Genomic DNA, 19,300 nt, shown 5'->3' on the forward strand with positions numbered 1-19,300 from the left:
TTACAGCCTGCTCTTGAGGTGCAGAATAAATGATCATTGTAAACCTTTCTCACATTGTCATCTTTTAATCCTGATCCAATTATTTACACTGAGCAGCAAGATACAGGGTGCCATGGCCCAGACAGAAAGGAAAATTTACTCCTGCGGCTTGATATTTTAAAATCCCCAGAAGAGGACAAACTGTGTTGTTTGGAGAAAAACTAACAAGAAAAAATATTTCTTTCCTGGACTTAGATTTGACCAGTAAATGTGAAAGAAGTATTAGTTTATAGATTAAGAAACAGAAAAGTTTTTTCAATTTCCTTCCTGTCTGAGTAGCTAAGCTTTCCCATTTGGGTTGTTTGTCTACATGCCCTAGGCTTGTAAGGATCTCAGTGCATCTTCATTATGGCTGCGGCGAATCAGACTGCACAAATCTAATGGTGGGTTCAGATCCTTACTTTGCTGTTCCACGCTGCCCATTAATGTGCATGTACTCTAGTAAGACCAGTGTCTTCAAAAAAATTAATGTATTGCATGAAGTCACTTGCATCTTCCTATGTACTATAATAAAATAAACATTTTGAGAAACTGACCTGTTTAAGAGTGGAGAGGATGATATGCATTTACCTGGAAAGCAGAGAAGTTGGAATTCACACACTGTGGTTATGGTCTTGTATTTTATTTCTCTCATTCTTTTCAGAGTAAGTGAAGAAAAGGAGGTGACAGAAGAACGGCTGAAAGCTGAGCAGGAGTCATTTGAGAAGAAGATCAGACAACTAGAGGAACAGAATGAACTTATCATCAAGGAAAGGGAAGATATCCTTTAAAAATATGTGCAGGGTCTCACTGAAATAAGAAGTGAACTACAGAGAAATAATTGTTCTAATTTATGGCAGAGAATAAATCTGCATGTGCTGCCATTCAAAAGCAATCAGAGAGATGACTTGTCAGCATGTGATGCTGGTTCATTTGAGCTTAAAACTGCCATCCAGCTGTTCTTATGATGATATTTTGCTATGAATTAGATATTTGTCAACTAAAAATGACAATAAGGAATTTATGCATTAAAATATGGTTATGGATTTATTTTTTTAATCCTGTTACGTTTTTGCAACTGAAGTCTAAAACTTGCGTAGTATTCCAGTACTCTCTGTGTCCAGAGAAATTCAAGTTATACTGAAGGCATTTAAACTGTATACGTGTTAGGAGTTTTAGTCAGTTCAGACTTCTCTTTTGTATAGTGCTTTTTAGGTTTTTATATGAGGTTAGCTGCTTCTCTCTTCTTTGCAGGCTGTGACTTCCATTTTTCTTAAGCCAAATATGCTTAGTCCCAGTCCTGGAATTCACATGCAAAGTTGATATTGCAGGAATTACAAGTTTCCTTCAGTGTGGTGTGATGGACCTTTACATAATCCTCTTGTGCATTTATCTTCTAAGTCTTTGATACTGAGGCTTTTTTTTTTTTGTTGAGTTACTCAGAAGGCTAATGGTTGACTACAGAGGAGTATCAAAGAGGCAGTGCTGCAACTACATTAAGGCAAATAGTACGTGATTCATCTGGAGCTGTGTTTCAAGTAGGGAGAATACTATTTTTAAAAGCATTGATGAAGCCTAGTGCACAATACATTCTGGTTCCAAGTCATGCCTTGTTCAAATAAAAAATGAAGTTAGTGACAGAAGTTGAGGAGAAAGTTTAGTTAAAGATGATGGGGGGCCTGGAGACCTTATATTTTGAGAAGAGACTGAAGTGTGGTTATGAATAGTGACTGGCCATATAGAAGTAGGTTGAGATGGTGGTAAGGTGAACAGGGAGAGAGACAAAAACAGGGGGAGAGTCCAAAAGGGACTCTTCAAGACGTAGGCCAGTGGTGGAACAGAAATAAATGGAGATCCACAAAATCCACAATCTTAAACATGAAGTTGGAGGAAGGTTCTTGAAAATGGGAGCAGTCATATTTTACAGTTTAGCACTGGAAGGCTTGACTAATAAAAATGTTTTTAATGATGGAGCTTGGTTGGCTGATGAAAGGAATTCAGTGATGTGTTGCCTCTGTCAGCAGAGGATTGCCCTTGATGACCCAGAAGATCCCCTGTAGCACAGTGGCACTTATATTGATAGAAAGAATTTGTTGTGTTTGTACTAAATAATATACACATCAACAAGCTTAGCAGGGCATGGAGCAGTTCCTGGAAAATATTAAATCTGATTTATTTAAAGAGCCATTAGATGTGACTACAACTCTTTTACATTAATTTCACTGAAGTCAGTATTTTGTTGTATATTATGTCTTGTGTATTCAGTCAGCTCATGAATGTGGGAGGGAAGTATGTTCCTGATTAATAATTTTAATTTATGCACATAAAGCTTTTCACTAATTCATCTGAGGTTTATTTGGCTACCAGAAAGTAGGCATGCTTGCTTGTTTTTTTTTTTATTTTGTGGGGGTTTTGTTTCTTGTTTTGTGTTGGTTTTTTTTCTGTTTTTGTTTGTTTGTTTTTCTAGAAATAGATTGCATGAGCATGAACACTTTTTCAGAAATCTGGTAGACATGGCAGAAGGTTAATGCATGCAATTTTACACTTCATAAAACTCTGTAAAACCTAGAAATATAAAACAAGGTTATAATTTAAAACAATATAATTTTAACTGCTGCAATACTTGCCTATCATACATGAATGATCCAAGATCTTTAATGTATCTCTGATCAGTTTTTTTTTTTTATCTTAAAGCTTGTTGCGGTAACAAGAAATGGTAGAAATGGCTTGTCAGATTTAAATATAGATTCTGTCTATTTTCAAGTACAACAGCTTGAAATTCTTTAAGTTTGTCTGAAATGCACAGAGCTCACTTGCAAATAAGATATCAAGAATATAATACCGTAAGAAAATAGCCTTCAAATTTGGTGAAATCCATTTTACTTACCTTTCCTGCCCCCTCCTCAAGCTAATTTATTCTCTATAAAACTACTTCATGTAGCCGAGCATTTAAAATTACCCTACAATAATAAATAGGTGCTTTGGAGATGTCCCTGCCGATGGCAGGGGGGTTGAAACTAGATGATCTTTAAGGTCCCTCCCAATCCTGACAATTCTATGATTCTATGATGTAACTGCAGCTATCCAGTGAAGTGTCATTTCAGCTTGGTAACGTTTTAGTTTGACTAGCATGTTGGATTTTTTCAGCAACATGTGTTTCCTTGTTTCGTCTGGTTTGTTTTGCGGCAAAGGTATGCTTTGTGTGCTTGAAATCCCCCCTTTAAAGGCACTTTTGGCTCATTTTGTTGTGGTTGGTTTTGATTGTTGGGGTTGTTGTTTTTTTTTTATAGCTGTATGGACCCATCTGTTTGAATTTGTTGCTGATAAACTATGACAAAAGCTTTGGGGCATAGAGGAGTAGGTGGTATGCAGTGATTTCACTGCAAAGCTTTGAGCGGCTTACCAGTATTGAAAAAAACAGTATCCGTCTACAGCCTGAGCCTACCTTTACTTTTGAATTGGGTAGGGAACAACAGTTAAACTTCCATGCAAATTTAAAACTTGATTCTGTCTTCCGTTGCAGTTGAAACTTTGAGATTTGAATGGGTCTTACTTTCAGTTCCTTGCATGCAGTTAGTGGAAGACAACCCTGATAGGAATGCTGGGAGTCATAAACAGGCCAACCTGTTGTCAGAGTTGCCAAATGCTCGTGGCGGAATTAAGGCAAATTAGAGATTTTAAGTAGTAGTCTGGTGTACTTCTTTCCCCTAAAGCAATAAAGTTAGACCTGCCGTCTTATAATGTGATCAAAAGTATATATGTTGATCTATTTTTTTCACAGGATGTTAGCTCTTGAAACCAACTTCTTTCGAAAGAAACTTAGTCTGAAATGTTTCAGACAGTTCCAAAGCAAAAAGAGAATTCAATCTTATTTTGTCTATAAAAAACTCTTGTAGCCCTTTTTAGAAAAAATTTTATTGCTGCTGTTCTTTGAAGATGTGATGCTTAGTGGCATAAGGTATGCATGCCTTGATGACATATTTTACTGTCCTTACTAAAATCTGCCCAGTTGGTGCAAACTGGAAAATCCATGACCAGGTGCTCTCATTCCTTTGATATCCTCTGTAACAAAAGCATCTTATAGCTATGAGGATGGAAAAGTGATGGTGAAAATTCATTTTCTGGAAGGAAAGATTAAGCAGGAGAGGAAAACATTATTGGTGGCTGTGCTGAGGAAGTGAGAACTAGAACCTGGCTGGAAGAATAGAATTGGAAAAGGAAATTGGGCTGGGCATGACTCATGTGAAGGAAGTAGAGCCTGTGACTGACAGGTTCAAAAGTGTTTGGGTTAAGCAGTTAGAGTTAAGGAAGATCTGGGATGGATGCAGGTGGCCTAGGGTTGGTCAGATGGTTGTGAGATGGTTGGTGAAAGCAGGGCCATGTCTATTCAGTGTATTCTAGCTTCAGTCTACCTCCTTCAGACTTTGAAACAGAATTTGAGACTAAGGACGAGTGCGAAGGCTTGCCATGTGTAACCTACCTGCACGTCTTCCTCAGCATCACCTCTTAGTATTTGTCTTGTCTTTGCTGCTGTATTCCCAAATCACGATGGATACGTACCAGGTGATTGAACTGTGTTCTAGTGGCAATGTAAATTCTGCCATTGCCTTTGGAATGTTTGACTTGCAGCTTCAGTGTTTTTGCTTTTGTTGTTTCATTTGCGTTTTCAGAGTAAGGGATGAGTGGTGCGCGCTACAGTATGCTCTTAGGCTACTTGCACTGCCCCTTCTTCTGTTATGAGCTATTAAGAGAAAAACTTCTGGGTTTATTTTTTCCTTTTTTTTTTCCTGGCATATTTTCAAGCCCTATTATTAATTTAGGTCCCCAAACTGATTTAATTTAAGAAATGGGAAAATTTCTTTTGTAAGATGCCCTAGTACTGTCAAGATAGATGTCTTAGGAAAAAAATTATAATAATGAGATTATTAAAAGACAAATACTACTGTTATTTCAAAGCCCAAAGAAATTATGTTATAGTCTTTAGCTTTTCTTGTTATCAACATTAAGGATGTTTTTCATCTAAATTTGATGGTGTTGCATAAATGAAGAAGAAAAAACAGCCTTAACATTCCTGTGAAGATTTGTTAATTGAGGAAAAAGAAAATTCTTTTAAAAAAAAACCCCAAAAAAACTTAATAAAATCGTTATTGAATTCTAAGCTATGCTAAAATTATCATTTTGGAGACAAAGAATAGAGAGGTAGAAGGAAGAAGAATGTCTGTTTATTTCAAACTTATTCTTTCTTTTTGTAAATTTAAACTCATCAGCCTTACGAAACTGCTGTTTTAGTTTATATTTAGAATGTACGTGGATTAATTAAGCTTTTTGTTGGAGTTATTTTCTGACTGAACATGATCTGTTGACTTGAAGACCCAGCCAGGTTCATACAGCAGATCCCGTATGATTTACTTGTCTAGTCTTAAAAATGATCACAGACTCTGTTTACGTATGTTCTTAATATTGTAACTTAGGTCTACTTAATTAGTTGATTTTGCATGCAGTTAACATGAATATTAATTTAACTAAAACAGTTCATTTGCTGATATTGTTAGTGAGACATAGAATATTAATTTGCTGTAAGAATAATGGCCTTACAAGCACTATCTAGAGTCTTTAATAAAATGCTTTTAGTTTTTCTTTGGTACTATTCATTACGTTACTCTTGCATGTACTCGTAAGTTAGTGCTATTTACATATTTTCTCCTTTTCTTATTTTTCTGTCTTAATGTAGAATTAGTGTTATTTTTCATAAGAAAAATAGCTGCTGACTTGCTTAAAGAGGAAATTGATAGAAAACAGGTATCAGTTCAGAATTTACTTGCTTGTTCTGTCATATATACTTTTCTCTGTAATACTGTATTTGCTTTGCTGAAAATGTGGAAATAGCTACTTCTTCTGTTGCTTTTTTAAATCTCACCTACCAAGTTGTCATCATGGTTGAAGAATCAAAACAAAGGTCTTGCACAGAAAACCTTTGGCAATGTACTTTGTTGAATGTGTGGTCCTCATGTCCTGCTTAACAGATAGAAGTGTCTGCGCCTCCCCAGGGCTGCTGTTTGCAAAAGGATGTTTAGTTGAGACTCAGAATGACGACACAGAGTGGGACAGAGAAAGGGAGTATGGAAAGTAACAGTATAGTTCAGTATGTATATGTGAAAAGTTGAAATCCTTTCTCCTCCCCGCCCAGTCATAAAAAGGCAAGAAGAGAGGAATTTGCCATTTGCAGGAGACTCATGCCTAGTGCTTTTGGCTCACTAACACTTTTAGACTTTAGCTTTGGCTAAGTCTAAGGGTGATTTGTGCTTTTGTTATAGTTCCTTTAGTACAGTACTTGCTCGTATGGTTTCTGACAATTTATGAACCGAGGGATCGGAATGACCATCATTGTTTTTCTTTTATTTCTCAATTTGTCTCTCTCTGCTTACAGTTCTAAATTTTCACCTTCCTGTTTTTCATGTGTGAATGCATACTATAGATATTTCTGTGCATCATAATTTGCTTGAAAGCTTGTAAGGAGAATGAAAAATTAGTAATTTTGCTCCTTTCTTCCATTTTATGCAACTGCTTCACTCTTTGAAGGTGTTTTCTTTACTGATACTATAGGTTTCCTACTACGAAATGTTTCTAAGCAACCATTATGGTGTATTGAATAAAAGCTGAACTTAATAAAAAGTCCCTGAATATTTATATGCTATTCTGTAACAGCAGTATTGGCTAAATAATGTATGCATTTAAGGACTTGTTAAATGCAGAAGAATCAGTCAAGGACTATTGAGTAAATAAGATATTTTGAATTTTTCATGAACTTTTAAACTAAAACAAGGTGAAACATATTGTAATGTTGAGTGTTCAAATGGATCAATGTCTGGAGATTCATTTAAAGCTCAACCTTCTGTGTTTAATCCTAGCTAGTGCCTTAGAGCACAGGCTAGCCACGTTGCCCATGTTATGAGATACAGAATCAACAGGCAGCATCTGAACAGTCAACATCAGCTGTTATAGAATGAGCTAGGTAAGGTTTTTGCCCTGAAACTTCACACTCAGTGGTGCAGGATTCACTGTCAATACAGCAGAATAGCTGTGGGACAAGAGGAGCACAGTCACTTTGTAATTTACACTGTAAAGTGTGGAAGGACGTTGTTCTGTCTGTGACAGACTGAAGAGGAGAAGACTTTCCCACACCGCAGCTCTGGTGTTCATATTTGGAGTCCCAGTGGGTGAGGGTGGAGGGCTAGTATTATTCTCACATTTCCTCTGTTTCATGACATTTTTATACTGCGGTGATCTGTTCCTGATACTAGAGACTTGATGTTTCTGAACTGCAGTCTTGGGCTAGAATTCTGCTCTGCCAGCTGTATGCATCACAAACAACCTGTCTTCCAAGTCTGGAGGATGAATGGTATCTTAAGCACAGACGTGGTATTAGCTATACTATCTGGTGTGGACCTGAGAACTGGATGTGATGAAGAGCTGCTCCTTCTCAGCTTAATGGTAGAGACGCGTCACTAGAAATGCACCTTCAGCCATGACAGTCTCATGGACCAACACCTGTTACCATAATGAAGAAAACTGAAGTAGGTCAGGTAAAAATTATTTTTCTGTGGAAATCAGGCTGCTGAGAAGGGCTGGGTCTCAGGTGAAATGCAGTTTTTATTTTTATTTTCCAGGCATTTAAACTGACCACGTTAGTTACCTGACTGCATCTGACCCCTGCTTTTGTGGGTATTGCTGAAATATTTGGCTCTAGGCATGTGAGCTTTCAAAGTGATGTTTTTTTGAGTTAAATTTTCCTTTATGACATTTGGCTCATTTGGAAACAAAGACTGAGATCTCTTAAAAGGAGACACAAATGGGAAAATGAGATCATGAATTGTTGAAGCTGGTACTGTAACAAATTGACTAGAAATGTGGATTCAGAGAAATTGATGTACTTTATCCTTCCAAACTAAATGAATTCTCCATCTGCTTCAGCTTCTCAACTATAATGAGGACGTTGGACTGACTCTGCTATTGGTTTCTCTGTCTTCCTGAACTATTTTGGAAAGTTGAAACATTTCTTGCATGATTAAATACACTTTCAATAAATCAATCTCATAATAATTGTTGTTCAGGAGAGTTCATTATTCAGTTTAGTCTTTTAAATTACTGTTCTTCTTTAAAGGATTCTTCTGACGTAATGGCTTCTGCTAAATCCATTTGCCATGCTCTGGCTTGTAATTACTTTAGATTTGAAGAATAAAATGAATGGCTTTATTATTAATCAGTCGCAAATTTATCTTACTGTTTTTAACCTTAGAGTGGCCTTCGCTCATGAAATAGTTTTAATGGTCTAGATAACAAAACACTTCATACCTCTCTTTCAACAGAGGTTCAGTGAAAACAGTCAGATAGTTTTGTGTTTTATCTTCCACCGCTCCCCCCTCCTCTCCCCTATCAAACGTTTCTCACAGTGACTGTCATCACTTGTGTGTTTGCTGTTGTATACTGTCAGCTGCTGGCACTCTGAAAGTCTGGGTTTGCTACCTGCATTTAGATTTCAGCTTTTTCAGTCTGCAGGAGCCTTTACTTTTGCCTTATGCTGTGGAGACTACACCACACTTAAACAGCAGTAATTTAATCTTGGCTGTTGTATTGTACATTGGCATATATGAACTTTGTTACTGTTCCTGCGTGATGAAAACGTAGAGGATTTCTTTCCTCCTTTCTATTGTTATGGGGTTTTCTAGTTCTTATTGACAATACTTTTGTAGTGAGATGAGTTGCAAGTCTGTGCTGTGACTTTAGTAGCAGAATGCCATCCTGGAATGAAGTCTTACAGCAACAGAGACTGGACAGGTAACTGTCCGATGTGGACCTTTTCCGCTTGGCGTCAGTTCTTTGCCTTGTAAGGTTGTTCAAACCTGATTTTAATTTTAAGCTGCCAGTCAATGCAAACTAATAGATTTCTTAGGATCTGGTGAATGTTGCATTAATATCTCATTTTTGAGACTGCTTAGAAAATGAAAGTGGGTTAGTTGTAGAGTTATAGGCATTGAAGAAAACTCAGCTTTGAATTTCTGTAGGAATTCATTGCTATAACAGGACTGTGTTGGTTCTATTTCCTCTATCAGTTGTGGTGTTTAGCCAGGGCTAAAAGTTTTTTGAGTAATACTGAGGAATTGGAGAAAACATCAAGAGAGGAATGAATAGCAATCTTGGAGTCTTGATTCCATGCTCAGTAGGAGGTCATTAATAGTGTAAGTGTAAAACTGGATGGAAAGAAATTTGTAGAAGGCTTCCATCTGTACTTTTTATCCTTAATTCTATCCACTTTACACCTCCTTGCTCTAGTTTCATGAATTGTAGTTTTTCATTTCACATTTACATTTTTTCAGTTCACATACTTGTGTATATATGTTTATTTAAATGCATTTTTAATTGTGAAAATGGTAAATTTTTACTGAAGGCAGTATGGTCACTTCCATTGCTTGTATCTCAAGAGTTTTACGTACAGGTTAGCCCCTACCTGGGGCAAAAACCACTCCAGGGCTACAGCACAGGGAGTACAGTTGTAGTAATAAAGATTATGTTGCTGATAAGTTTCCCTCAAGGCCCCATGATGGTAATACCCCTATATTTTGTCTTTAAAGAAAACTGCTGAGAGGCAATAATTTTTTTTGTATGTGTCCCATTTTCATTAATGCATGGTAATTGATGGAGTTGCAGTGACTTGTAACAGTAATGAGTTCTAAACATAAGAATGCACTCCTTTCTAATAAGTGAGCACTGCTGGGGTTTAAAAGCGTACTAAATCAGTTGCTTTAGTATGAATTTATTAGTTTTTTTCAGCATTAGCTTTAATAGTAGTTATTTACATAAGCGTACATCCCATTAACCGCCATCAGGGCTGGAAAACATGCTGAACTGTTCATATTTTCATATAATTATTGAACATAATGGTTTCATTTGCATTTCTAAACAGTGATGTTTCTGTCAGGCTTGGAAATAGTGTCTTTACGCAGTCCCTATTTCACATCCACTTATTTGACATCGTTAAATTTTATGCTAATGTGCTTCCCTAGAATATCATCAGTAGGACAGATGCTTGTGCTTTAATATACAAATCAGAGATGCTTTTCCCTTCCCCCTCCCCTGAACTGCAAAAGAAATAAAAAAGCATATCTGCACTTTTTAGATATAGTTCGTTTCATTCTAAAGAATCTCTAAGAAATGAAACTCAGCTTTCACCCCTACTAGTCACTTCCAAATGTTGTAACAGATACCTTCTTTATGAAAGGTGGGAGACTGTTCTTCATGTGAAGGTGAAAGAGTCTTCTGAAATTCAAGGTAATATGTTAAAATAAAGATCGTAACCTTGAGATCGCCTCATGTGTGAGGCATGAAGCCTTTTGTAGCAAGTTGCCTTTCGAGGCAGTGGTCCCTGGGCTGGTTTCCTGACAGCAGACCAGTGCTGTAGAGAAGGTTCAGAAAGGGAGCAGTTTCGGCTGCTACACTCAGTGCTTGGATGCAGAAGTGCATTTGGAATTGTACGTTGTCAAATTTTTAGTTTTACATTTAAAATAGATTATTTTGTTTTGCTTTGTAGTTTTGCAGACAAGCAGAGGTATATGAGCCCTTGCTAACTAAGTGGGGTTGGCGGTTGTTGTATGATTAGTATTGCTTTGATTCTTTATATGCATGTAAAAGCTTTGATACTTGTGCTGAAGTTAAGAGTCGAAGCAGAGCATCAAAACCCTAAGAGACCGTGCCAGTAATTGCATTTCTGAACATGGAAATGACGGAATAAAAATAAATAAAAATACAAAGTCAGTGCCACCACAAAACCCACACTGCCTTTTTTCAATTTTAAAATGAAATTAGTATATCGTATACTGTTCTGTGTGAACTTTCTCTTAGGATGACTTGCTTGCTTAAAGCAAAGTGCCAAAAGTAGAGCAGATGAGTTCAACCTTCAGTATACAGTTCTGGTCACAGGAGAATGTAAGTATCGAGATGTGCAATATGTTTCTTACAAGCCAGACATGACTCATGTGAGTGAACACGGAAATCCAGTGAATCCCTATCTCAGTTCTCTGTTTTTACTGACTTACCATATGTAGCTTTTGGCAACTCTGCTGTATGCTTTCCTACTAACTTATTAAAACATTTGGGATATTGCTTGCTGCCCTTAGTGTGATGTGAAAGGTTAACTGTATGCATGTTGCTAAGTTATGGGATATCATGGACACCCTCAGCCTTGAGCAATACAACATTGCGTATCTCTGAAAACTTTAAATAAACCCACACATGTTGGGGTCAAGCAAAAGACCGAGAGAAGTGTCACACAGATTTGTCATTTTTGTTGAGTTTTATACATACAAATAAATGTTAAAAAATGCTTCTCTTCTTGTGCGTGTCATAGAAGAAGGTTTGAAGGAGGCACCCAAATGGAAAAGGGTACTTGGACTGAAATGAAAAGGCATACTTTATGTGTAAAAGTCCACGTGAGCAAACTGGAGATATACTCTGATGGGTTCTGGGCTTATGTTGTCTTTAATTATAGATGATTAACAATTTGCTAGCTGCTTTGCAGACAAATATAGAGACAAAAATCCCTGCTGGGAAATGCTTGCAGTCTTAAGTCTTCATTCTGGTGTAGAGCTGTATGTTAAGTCACAAGAAGCAGCAATATTAAAACAACGACAAAAAATTTGCTTTCATTATCTCAGAGACAATCATTTTCTTTTTGAAGTATTTCTGTTTCAGTTTTGAGCTTGCAACAGTGCTTGCAACCACTTTATAGGAAACCATCTGGAGCAAGGTGCTTTTTGGTAAGCCTTTTACTCAGGATTAAAACAAGACACACCGAAGTTCGGTAGCAATTGGTGAGATGTGCTAATTTCAGATGTGAAATACTGGGAAATTTAAAGAGAGCACCTCTGGCATGCAGAGCAGAGTCTTATACTGCAGATCTTCTGAGCTGACCTCTTGTCAAGTTCTCATTTGAATCTTGAAAAGAAGGCTCTGGGTAATTGGCAACTATCCTTATTTTAATATGCAACCATAAAAAGGTAAAGTATGATGATTTTTAACAGCAGAAGATTAACATTTTACCTTTAAATAAAATATGATTAACTGGTACAGAATTAAAAGTAATAGAACTGAAATATTCAAACTATGTGGTGTCAGATTATACATCAAGTGTGACAATTTAAGCACTGAAGTGATTTAAAAATGATTCAGCTGAAGGATGTATGTCCCAGGTATTGAGAATAACATGGAGTAAAACAATTGTGGCTATCAAAACTTTCTCAATCCCTCCTGGCCGAGGGAACTGGGAAATAAAAAAGTAACACTGTTTATGGTGTCTGTCCTGCCCAGTGCTGATGCAGGTCCAGACAGGGAATATTCCACATGCTGTGACGGCATCCTAAACTATGACTTTAAGCATCATGAGATGATGTTTATGTTTAGATTTAATTGCCAAGCCAAGATTATTGCTTCTGGATTCATCTACCTGCAGCAAGGTTCAAATATGATTGGTTTAGCAATGCATCTTTTCTTTCAGCAGTTTTCAGTCAGCCAGGCTTCTTATTATCCCCGTGCAGTTTCATTTTTGGTAGATTGGCACATGTTTTGATAAGTGAAACAACATATTTACCATCTGAACTACTTAGTGTTACTGTCTGGAAATCTGAAAATGCCATTGTGAAGGTTTGTCGTTTGACTTCTGCATATTTTAAGTCCTTGTTAGTAAAAATGAATTGCTTTCCTTTTCTAGAAGTTCTGTAAACTCAGCTTGGAATTTGACAGTGAAGTGGCATCTTGCTGTCTTCTGAAGTCCTGTAAATGAAGTTTTGGATTGCAATTTGGGCATTTAGTACTCCTCTTGTAGACGTTGTTTTTGTCAGATTTCTGCACATTAATCTATGACACCTTGAAATTGTTTATGAAGCATCAAGAGGAGGAGTGGAATATGGCTCATGTTCCAAAATGCAAAAATAAAAGAAGTGGTAAATAAAATGTACTGTAGTCACAGTAATTGGCAGGTCTAATTTTGTTTACGTTCAGGGAACGGGATACTGAAGTAAGAGGGTGTTATTTTCATGTAGTTTCTTCAGAGAGTAGAACTTTAGTAATTATGTAAAAATGCGAGCAAAGCACTTAACAGACTTCATAGTAATGTGAACTCTTCCAGTTACGCGGCTCAAATGCTTTTGTGAATTTCTTCATATTTCGTTATCTTTAGGGAGAACTTTTTGCTTGCTATAAATATTGCTAGCCACATTGATGAAAGATCCTTAGGTGCTTTTAAAGTTGTTACTCATCATCTCTTAATGGTGCAGAGTAATACCCAAGTGACCACAGCTCTTAACATCCAGCTGTCATTTCAGGTAACTGGACAAGTCCTGTGAGGCCTTACTGCTCTGTTTCAATGCAAATAACCATATTTAACTTGTCAGTGCTTTTTGATTTAACCTGCCAATAAATCTACTGAATAAATTTGTCCTATGAATAGAAAGAAATTAAAAATCAGAAATACCTTTCTAATTTTCTGCGGAAAGAGGTTATAGGAGCAAGCAATATAAACTTACTTTCAGGACAGAGTTTGAAAAGCCTCTTGCTTTCCCCAGAAGTCCCTCTTGGTACCTGGCCTTGGTACAGCTGCTGTCATGTCTGGGGGTCTGTGCACACGTGAATCCTAGCTGATTTTAATGAACTGTTTATATGGAACTTGTCTCATGCTGGGAAGGTTCAGGTTGTATATTACACTTCACTTTCTGGAAACAGCCACAGGACAGTCCAGAGAATTTAACAGCAGTATAATTGTATTGTTCTGATTGAACAATGAATGCATTGAAGATTCCCCTGACTTCTGGCAAGGGATAATCTTCAGGAACCTTCTGTCTCTCTTGAATAACCCTCATAAATGTATTTCTGTTCATAAAACTGCATGTCCCTGCCTTGGTACACATGTTACTTCGCTCCACTGTGCCATTTTTCGAAGGATGACTGTTTTAAAAGATCCTCTAATTTGGCTTTTTTGACTTTTTCTCATTTCCAGTCCAGACATAGTCACAGCTAGCTTAAACATGCTTGTTCTGGTGCCAGCGTTTTGCTTAAATAGACCTTCTTTTTACTTAATGTTTATGGAGAAGGGATTAGAGCAACAGACATTCCCCATCTCAAAGGGAGAAGAGAAGGTGAGAGGAGTTTCCCTTTCACTTGGATGCATGTTGTATGAGTGATGGGAAGTGCTTGACTTCTCATTTAGAATAGGCTAGAAATCCTGGTGAAATGGTACAAGGTTAGAAGAATTGTATGACTGAAAGGTCAGGGAGCTTAGCAAAGTCAGAACAGTAATGTGTACTGGTTGGAGTTTTTGTTTTTTCTCTTCTGTGGAAGTTGTCTTGGTAAAGTTCATCTTTGCAAAGCCATATAGTGAAACTTCTGGTTGGTGTTGTGCAAAGTGCCCAAAGGTCAAACTTAAAAGCATGTATGTTCTACAATTAAAGGTTGGTGCTTCTAAGTAACTGAGATGACTGAACAAATTATGGTGTGACTTTAAATGGGCCTTTCAACTGCCACCCTGACAAAGGTGTCTTGTCAATTCTTCTTGTTAAGAATCCTCTTCAGTCTTGCTTTATCATCAGCCAGGGAGAATGTGGGACACCACTGCAGATGTTCCTGTTGTAGTTGTTCAAGGACATCAGGCTGTTGTGAATGGTTTAAATTTGGAAAGAAAATTCATCTAGCTGTATCTGCATTAGCTACTGGTGTCTCAAATCTGTTAATGGTGTTGCTCACAACAAAGGCAAGATTTACTTCACAGCATCATGATTTTTTGCTTTTAGATAACAATAGGAAAGTAGTCAGAAGTTTGGGATTTTGGTCTGCCACAGATTTATGTTTCATGTAATGTATCTAGCAAGTTATATATCTGCTTTTCACATTGTGGGTTTTCTTCACTGTACATGAGGAAATAAACATGTGGCTGAAGCCATTCTGAAAGAAAATACAGGGAAATTGGCCAAATGCTAAGTGGCTAAATGCTGTCTGATGTTTAGCTGGGTGCGGTCTTTGTCTACATCTATCTCTTCTGAGGCTGATTTGCAGCCCTATTCCATTGACATATCTGTTTCTTTTTGTAGACACTAAAATAGATTCTTAGCTAATATTTCATTGCAGCCCTGTTTCATTGACATATCTGTTTCTTTTTGTAGACACTAAAATAGATTCTTAGCTAATATTTCATTAAAAACATATGAAAGGAAATTTCTGAAATTTATATCTTACTGAAAGAATCATTATTTTCTCCTGCTGCTTGAAAATAGATAAAGCTGTGGCTGCCACCTCCCTGGAAGTGTCCAAGGCCAGGCTGGACAGGGCTTTGAGCAACCTGGACTAGTGGGAGGTGTCACTGCCCATGACAGGGGCTTGGAATCAGATGATGTTTAAGGTCCCTTCCAACCCAAACCATTCTATGATGTATTCAAAGAATGCTTTTGGTGCCTGTAATGTAAAGATGTCCAGAGAGAAGGTGTAGTGACCAGTCACGATGCAGATTATGAGTGCAGCAAATGGAATCATTCTTCTCTACTGAGACTCACCTATGAATCAGTGTGAACTCACACAGTATTTCTTTATTCCTGCTTGTACCTCACTTTCTGCCAGTCATGTAGTATTGAATATGCAAAGAATTGAGAAACTATGAGTTACCACTAGCCTATTAGTATTAGATGTATTTCCCCTATAATTTGCTAAATGTTGTTTATCCCCTTTGGGATTTGTGTTCTTGGATCTCAAGCAGAGCAAGGCTTCTAGAGTTTTTCTGGATTTGTGGGTAATGTGCAGTAGTTTTTCAGACATGCAGACTTTCACATCAGAACTATCATCATAAAACCATTTTTTTCTTAAGGGGTTATGGACGTAAGAGTTTTGTATTTACAAAGCCAGTTTGAGAATCAATTGTAATATCAAGCCTAGTGCCAAGTTACATCTATGATAACTGGAGAGTAGTTCACTCTAACTTTTAAGCTGCATTGGATGCACATTAATAAAATGGATACATGGAGGGGATGATGTCACACTGCAAGATGTTTGTCTGGTTGTTTCCATTGGCCTGACAAAACTCCAGCACGAAAGGTACAGAGTGTGGACAGACTCTGTAATGAACTTGCAGACCAAATCATCTGTCAGGATCCTGGTCATCTGGGAGCAGACTTGCTGACAGGCATGAGACTTCTTGTATAACCACGTGGTGCTTTATCTTTTATTTAAAACTCAGTTGGCTCCTCTTGTTCTGTAAGTTTAATAGAGATGTGGTCTCTATTGCCACAGTGTCAATTCTGCTGTAGTTTTATCACGTGGAATATTGAATGCTACATGCAGGGTCTGTGAAAAGGATGCATTAGGAGTCTTGAAAAACTCAGTAATGATAGAAAAAATAATTGATTGAGATTTATTTACAGAAGGAGTCTACTGCAGTCTTTATGGTTTTCAACAATGATATTTTGGTGAAATAAACTATTGTATGCAAAAATTACAGTAGGATTTATAGTAGTTAGAGAGTCTGGGTGCAGCAGTAGGAAACTCTTGTTAATTAATCCTAGCATTGCATTATGAGGCATCTTGAATAAAAAACAACTTCTAGTATCTTACAGCTTTTATTCTTTGTCTTTCAGTTATTTCATAGATCAGGAGTAGAAACCCTTTTTCCTTATATAATATTACTCCTCTAGGAGCCAATGAAAATAAAATAAAGGCAAGCAACTATTTTTTCATTTTGAGCTGATCATAGTTTTAATTTTGCAGGGATTGTTAATACTTTGAAATTAAATTTTGTTCTACTAAAGTGTATTTTAAACAAATTCAAAGACTTTTTGTGATGCTATGTTTTACTTTTGTGGTCTTTCATGAAATAGTGAGAGATGCATGTTGTAATTCTGCTCTCCTGATGATGGTGCTCTGACACAATGGAAGCAATCTATTTTTTTTAGAAAGTATGGCAGTCTTTCATTGCATGGTATGTCAGTACTGAACGTTGTTCGTTCTTTTAGACTTTCAGCTACTGCCATGTCATTATGGCTTTTATAACGGGCAAAACATGATAATTTTGTATATGATGATACAAAGTCTCAGCAAGCAATTGAACATCTGATGCAAAGTTAAAATATCCTCTTCTTTGAAATAGAGAGGATTTTCTTAAATTTCATCAGGTTATGGTTTTTTTTTTTCTTTTCTAGTAGAAAAGTGGTTTTGACAAAAGGTTTATGTTACATTAGAAACATATGTTAGAAAAACAGATCTGAAAGACATCTTTAGGCATCCTCTTCTTTCCCAACAGAGGATGGATCACAGCTTCCTATCTCTCTAGCTTCTAGTTCTTTGCTCAGTTAACCTAAATTTGAAGTTTAGATTTTCATTCCAATTTAGAGGCTTTGCTGTAGCCGTAAGCCTTTCTCTAGGCTAAGAACGTGAATTCTTTCTCACTCAACAAATTAAAGTCTGTGATGTCCACTGCTGATAAGCCTTCCAAGCTGTTACAGGTTTGCTCTGTTCTCACTTTTGCTTTGTGAAAGACATTGCAGTTTGGGTACCAAACATCCCACAGTTTTCTGGCAGAGTTCTCCAAAAGGGCAAAGTTGGGCAGATTTCAAAGGGCCACGGCTATATCGTGGAGAAAGCGACAGGTAGGCTGCTTGAGCAGGATGAACTACAATGCCAGTAAAACTTTAACTTGGGTGGCATTAATGCAGCCTGACTGAAATAGCATTTAGAGTTAATGAAACTAGTTTTAACCGTATCTGCAATGCTTTCTGTGTGTGAACGTGTGACATTTTACAAGTGCATTGCAAAGACTAAATTGATTCTTGGAAGAATACATTTCTCTAGTCCAGACAAGACCTAATAGATCTTAACTTTTTCTTAATTTTCTCTCTTGATTAAAATCCTGAACAGGGTGAGATTTCTACTAAATGTCTACTCTAAACAAGCTTAGAGAAAATGGAATGTCAGCCTTAAAAATGTCACTTTAATATAGTTTGACATGCTGAGGTCCAAAAAGTCTCCTAATGACATATGTGCAAGTATGGAATGTGTATGCTTGCTGTATTTGGAATTGGTGTGTGCGGGAACGTATAGTCACAAAATATTGATGACACTGATGGGGAGAGTGCTTGGAATAAGAAGCACTGGCAGAGAAAAGAAGTGACTGGCAAACCCAAGATGCAGAGGCGGGTAAAAGGCAACTGAATATTCAACATGGAAGCTTAAAAAAAAGTATCAGACAGCTTGGACAAAGAAGTATATCCCCTGGTAAAGATTTCTCATAAGCAATTTGGGTTTTAATATTTAGATTTTAAAAGGAAATAGCGCAATTCTGAAAGATATTTATGCTTTGAGGTGTGAAGTCGAGACAATTTTCTTTGTATGTCTGTGTATGCACACAAGCACTTATTCAAACCTTTTTTTCTTTGTGCTATTTCTTTAGTACAGAAGATATTCTCATTTTAGTAAGTTGTTTTTTGTCTGTCCATGAAATTCTGCTGACTTCTATTTTGTGTCTAAATACTTGACTGATTATTGAATTCCATGCATTTATGAGTACATCAGAAGTCTTATTTAACAATTAGCGTCTGGAAAATCAAGGAAAGGCACATGTCATGCATGTGCCATGTATTTAAATCACACTTTAAAAAAGCCATCTGTTCATCACTTCATTTTTAGGGTGGTCTTTGTTCTGCAGAGAAGTGTACCCATTAATAAAGAGGATTCAAAACCAAGTTGTGTACCTATTAGGCATGATAGTATTTTTTTTACATATATATATGTGTGTATATGTATTACCAGCTGCCTGAATTTTCAAAACACTAACAATTTAACTTAAGCTCCTGAGGGTGTTATTTTGCAGCTGGTAAGCAGGCTAGAGTCTGGACACAAAGACAACAGAGCTTCACATTGAGCTGTGGACAGTGGCTACTCATAAATTTTTGTTTGTTATTGTTTTTCTCCTCTTATATTATTTGAAATTGGGTAACATTTCTTTGGAATAACCTATAACCTGCCCATGGCAGGAAGGTTGGATTAGATGGTCTCAAAGGTCCTTCCAACCTAAGCCGTTCTATGATTCTGTAACCTCTTATGGGTTTTAATAACACATAATAGAGATTTTTGCAATATTGTCTTACAGTTTTTGAAAATTTTTTTCTGGTGTTGTTCAGAGCAGCCACATTACAATTATACTTTGCTTATCTGAAACAGTTATCTAAAACAAGATTATGGCAGCCCCTTATTCGGTATT

The 19,300-nt window shown here is 36.9% G+C and overlaps 1 protein-coding gene across 1 annotated transcript in view; it reads left to right on the forward strand.

Annotated features, from left to right (window-relative positions):
- Positions 1-682: 682 nt before the first annotated feature.
- KIAA1328 (KIAA1328 ortholog) overlaps positions 683-19,300 on the forward strand; it is a gene marked incomplete at its 5' end in the record, with an annotated part of 126,341 nt that continues 107,723 nt past the window's right edge. Inside the window, one exon of the mRNA XM_009876270.1 lies at positions 683-798. Coding sequence (XP_009874572.1) covers positions 683-798 — 116 coding nt within the window. The remainder of the gene's footprint in view (positions 799-19,300) is intronic.

This window comes from Apaloderma vittatum, unplaced genomic scaffold (genome assembly GCF_000703405.1).
Source record: "Apaloderma vittatum isolate BGI_N311 unplaced genomic scaffold, ASM70340v1 scaffold2299, whole genome shotgun sequence".
Classification (NCBI taxonomy): Eukaryota; Metazoa; Chordata; class Aves; order Trogoniformes; family Trogonidae; genus Apaloderma; species Apaloderma vittatum.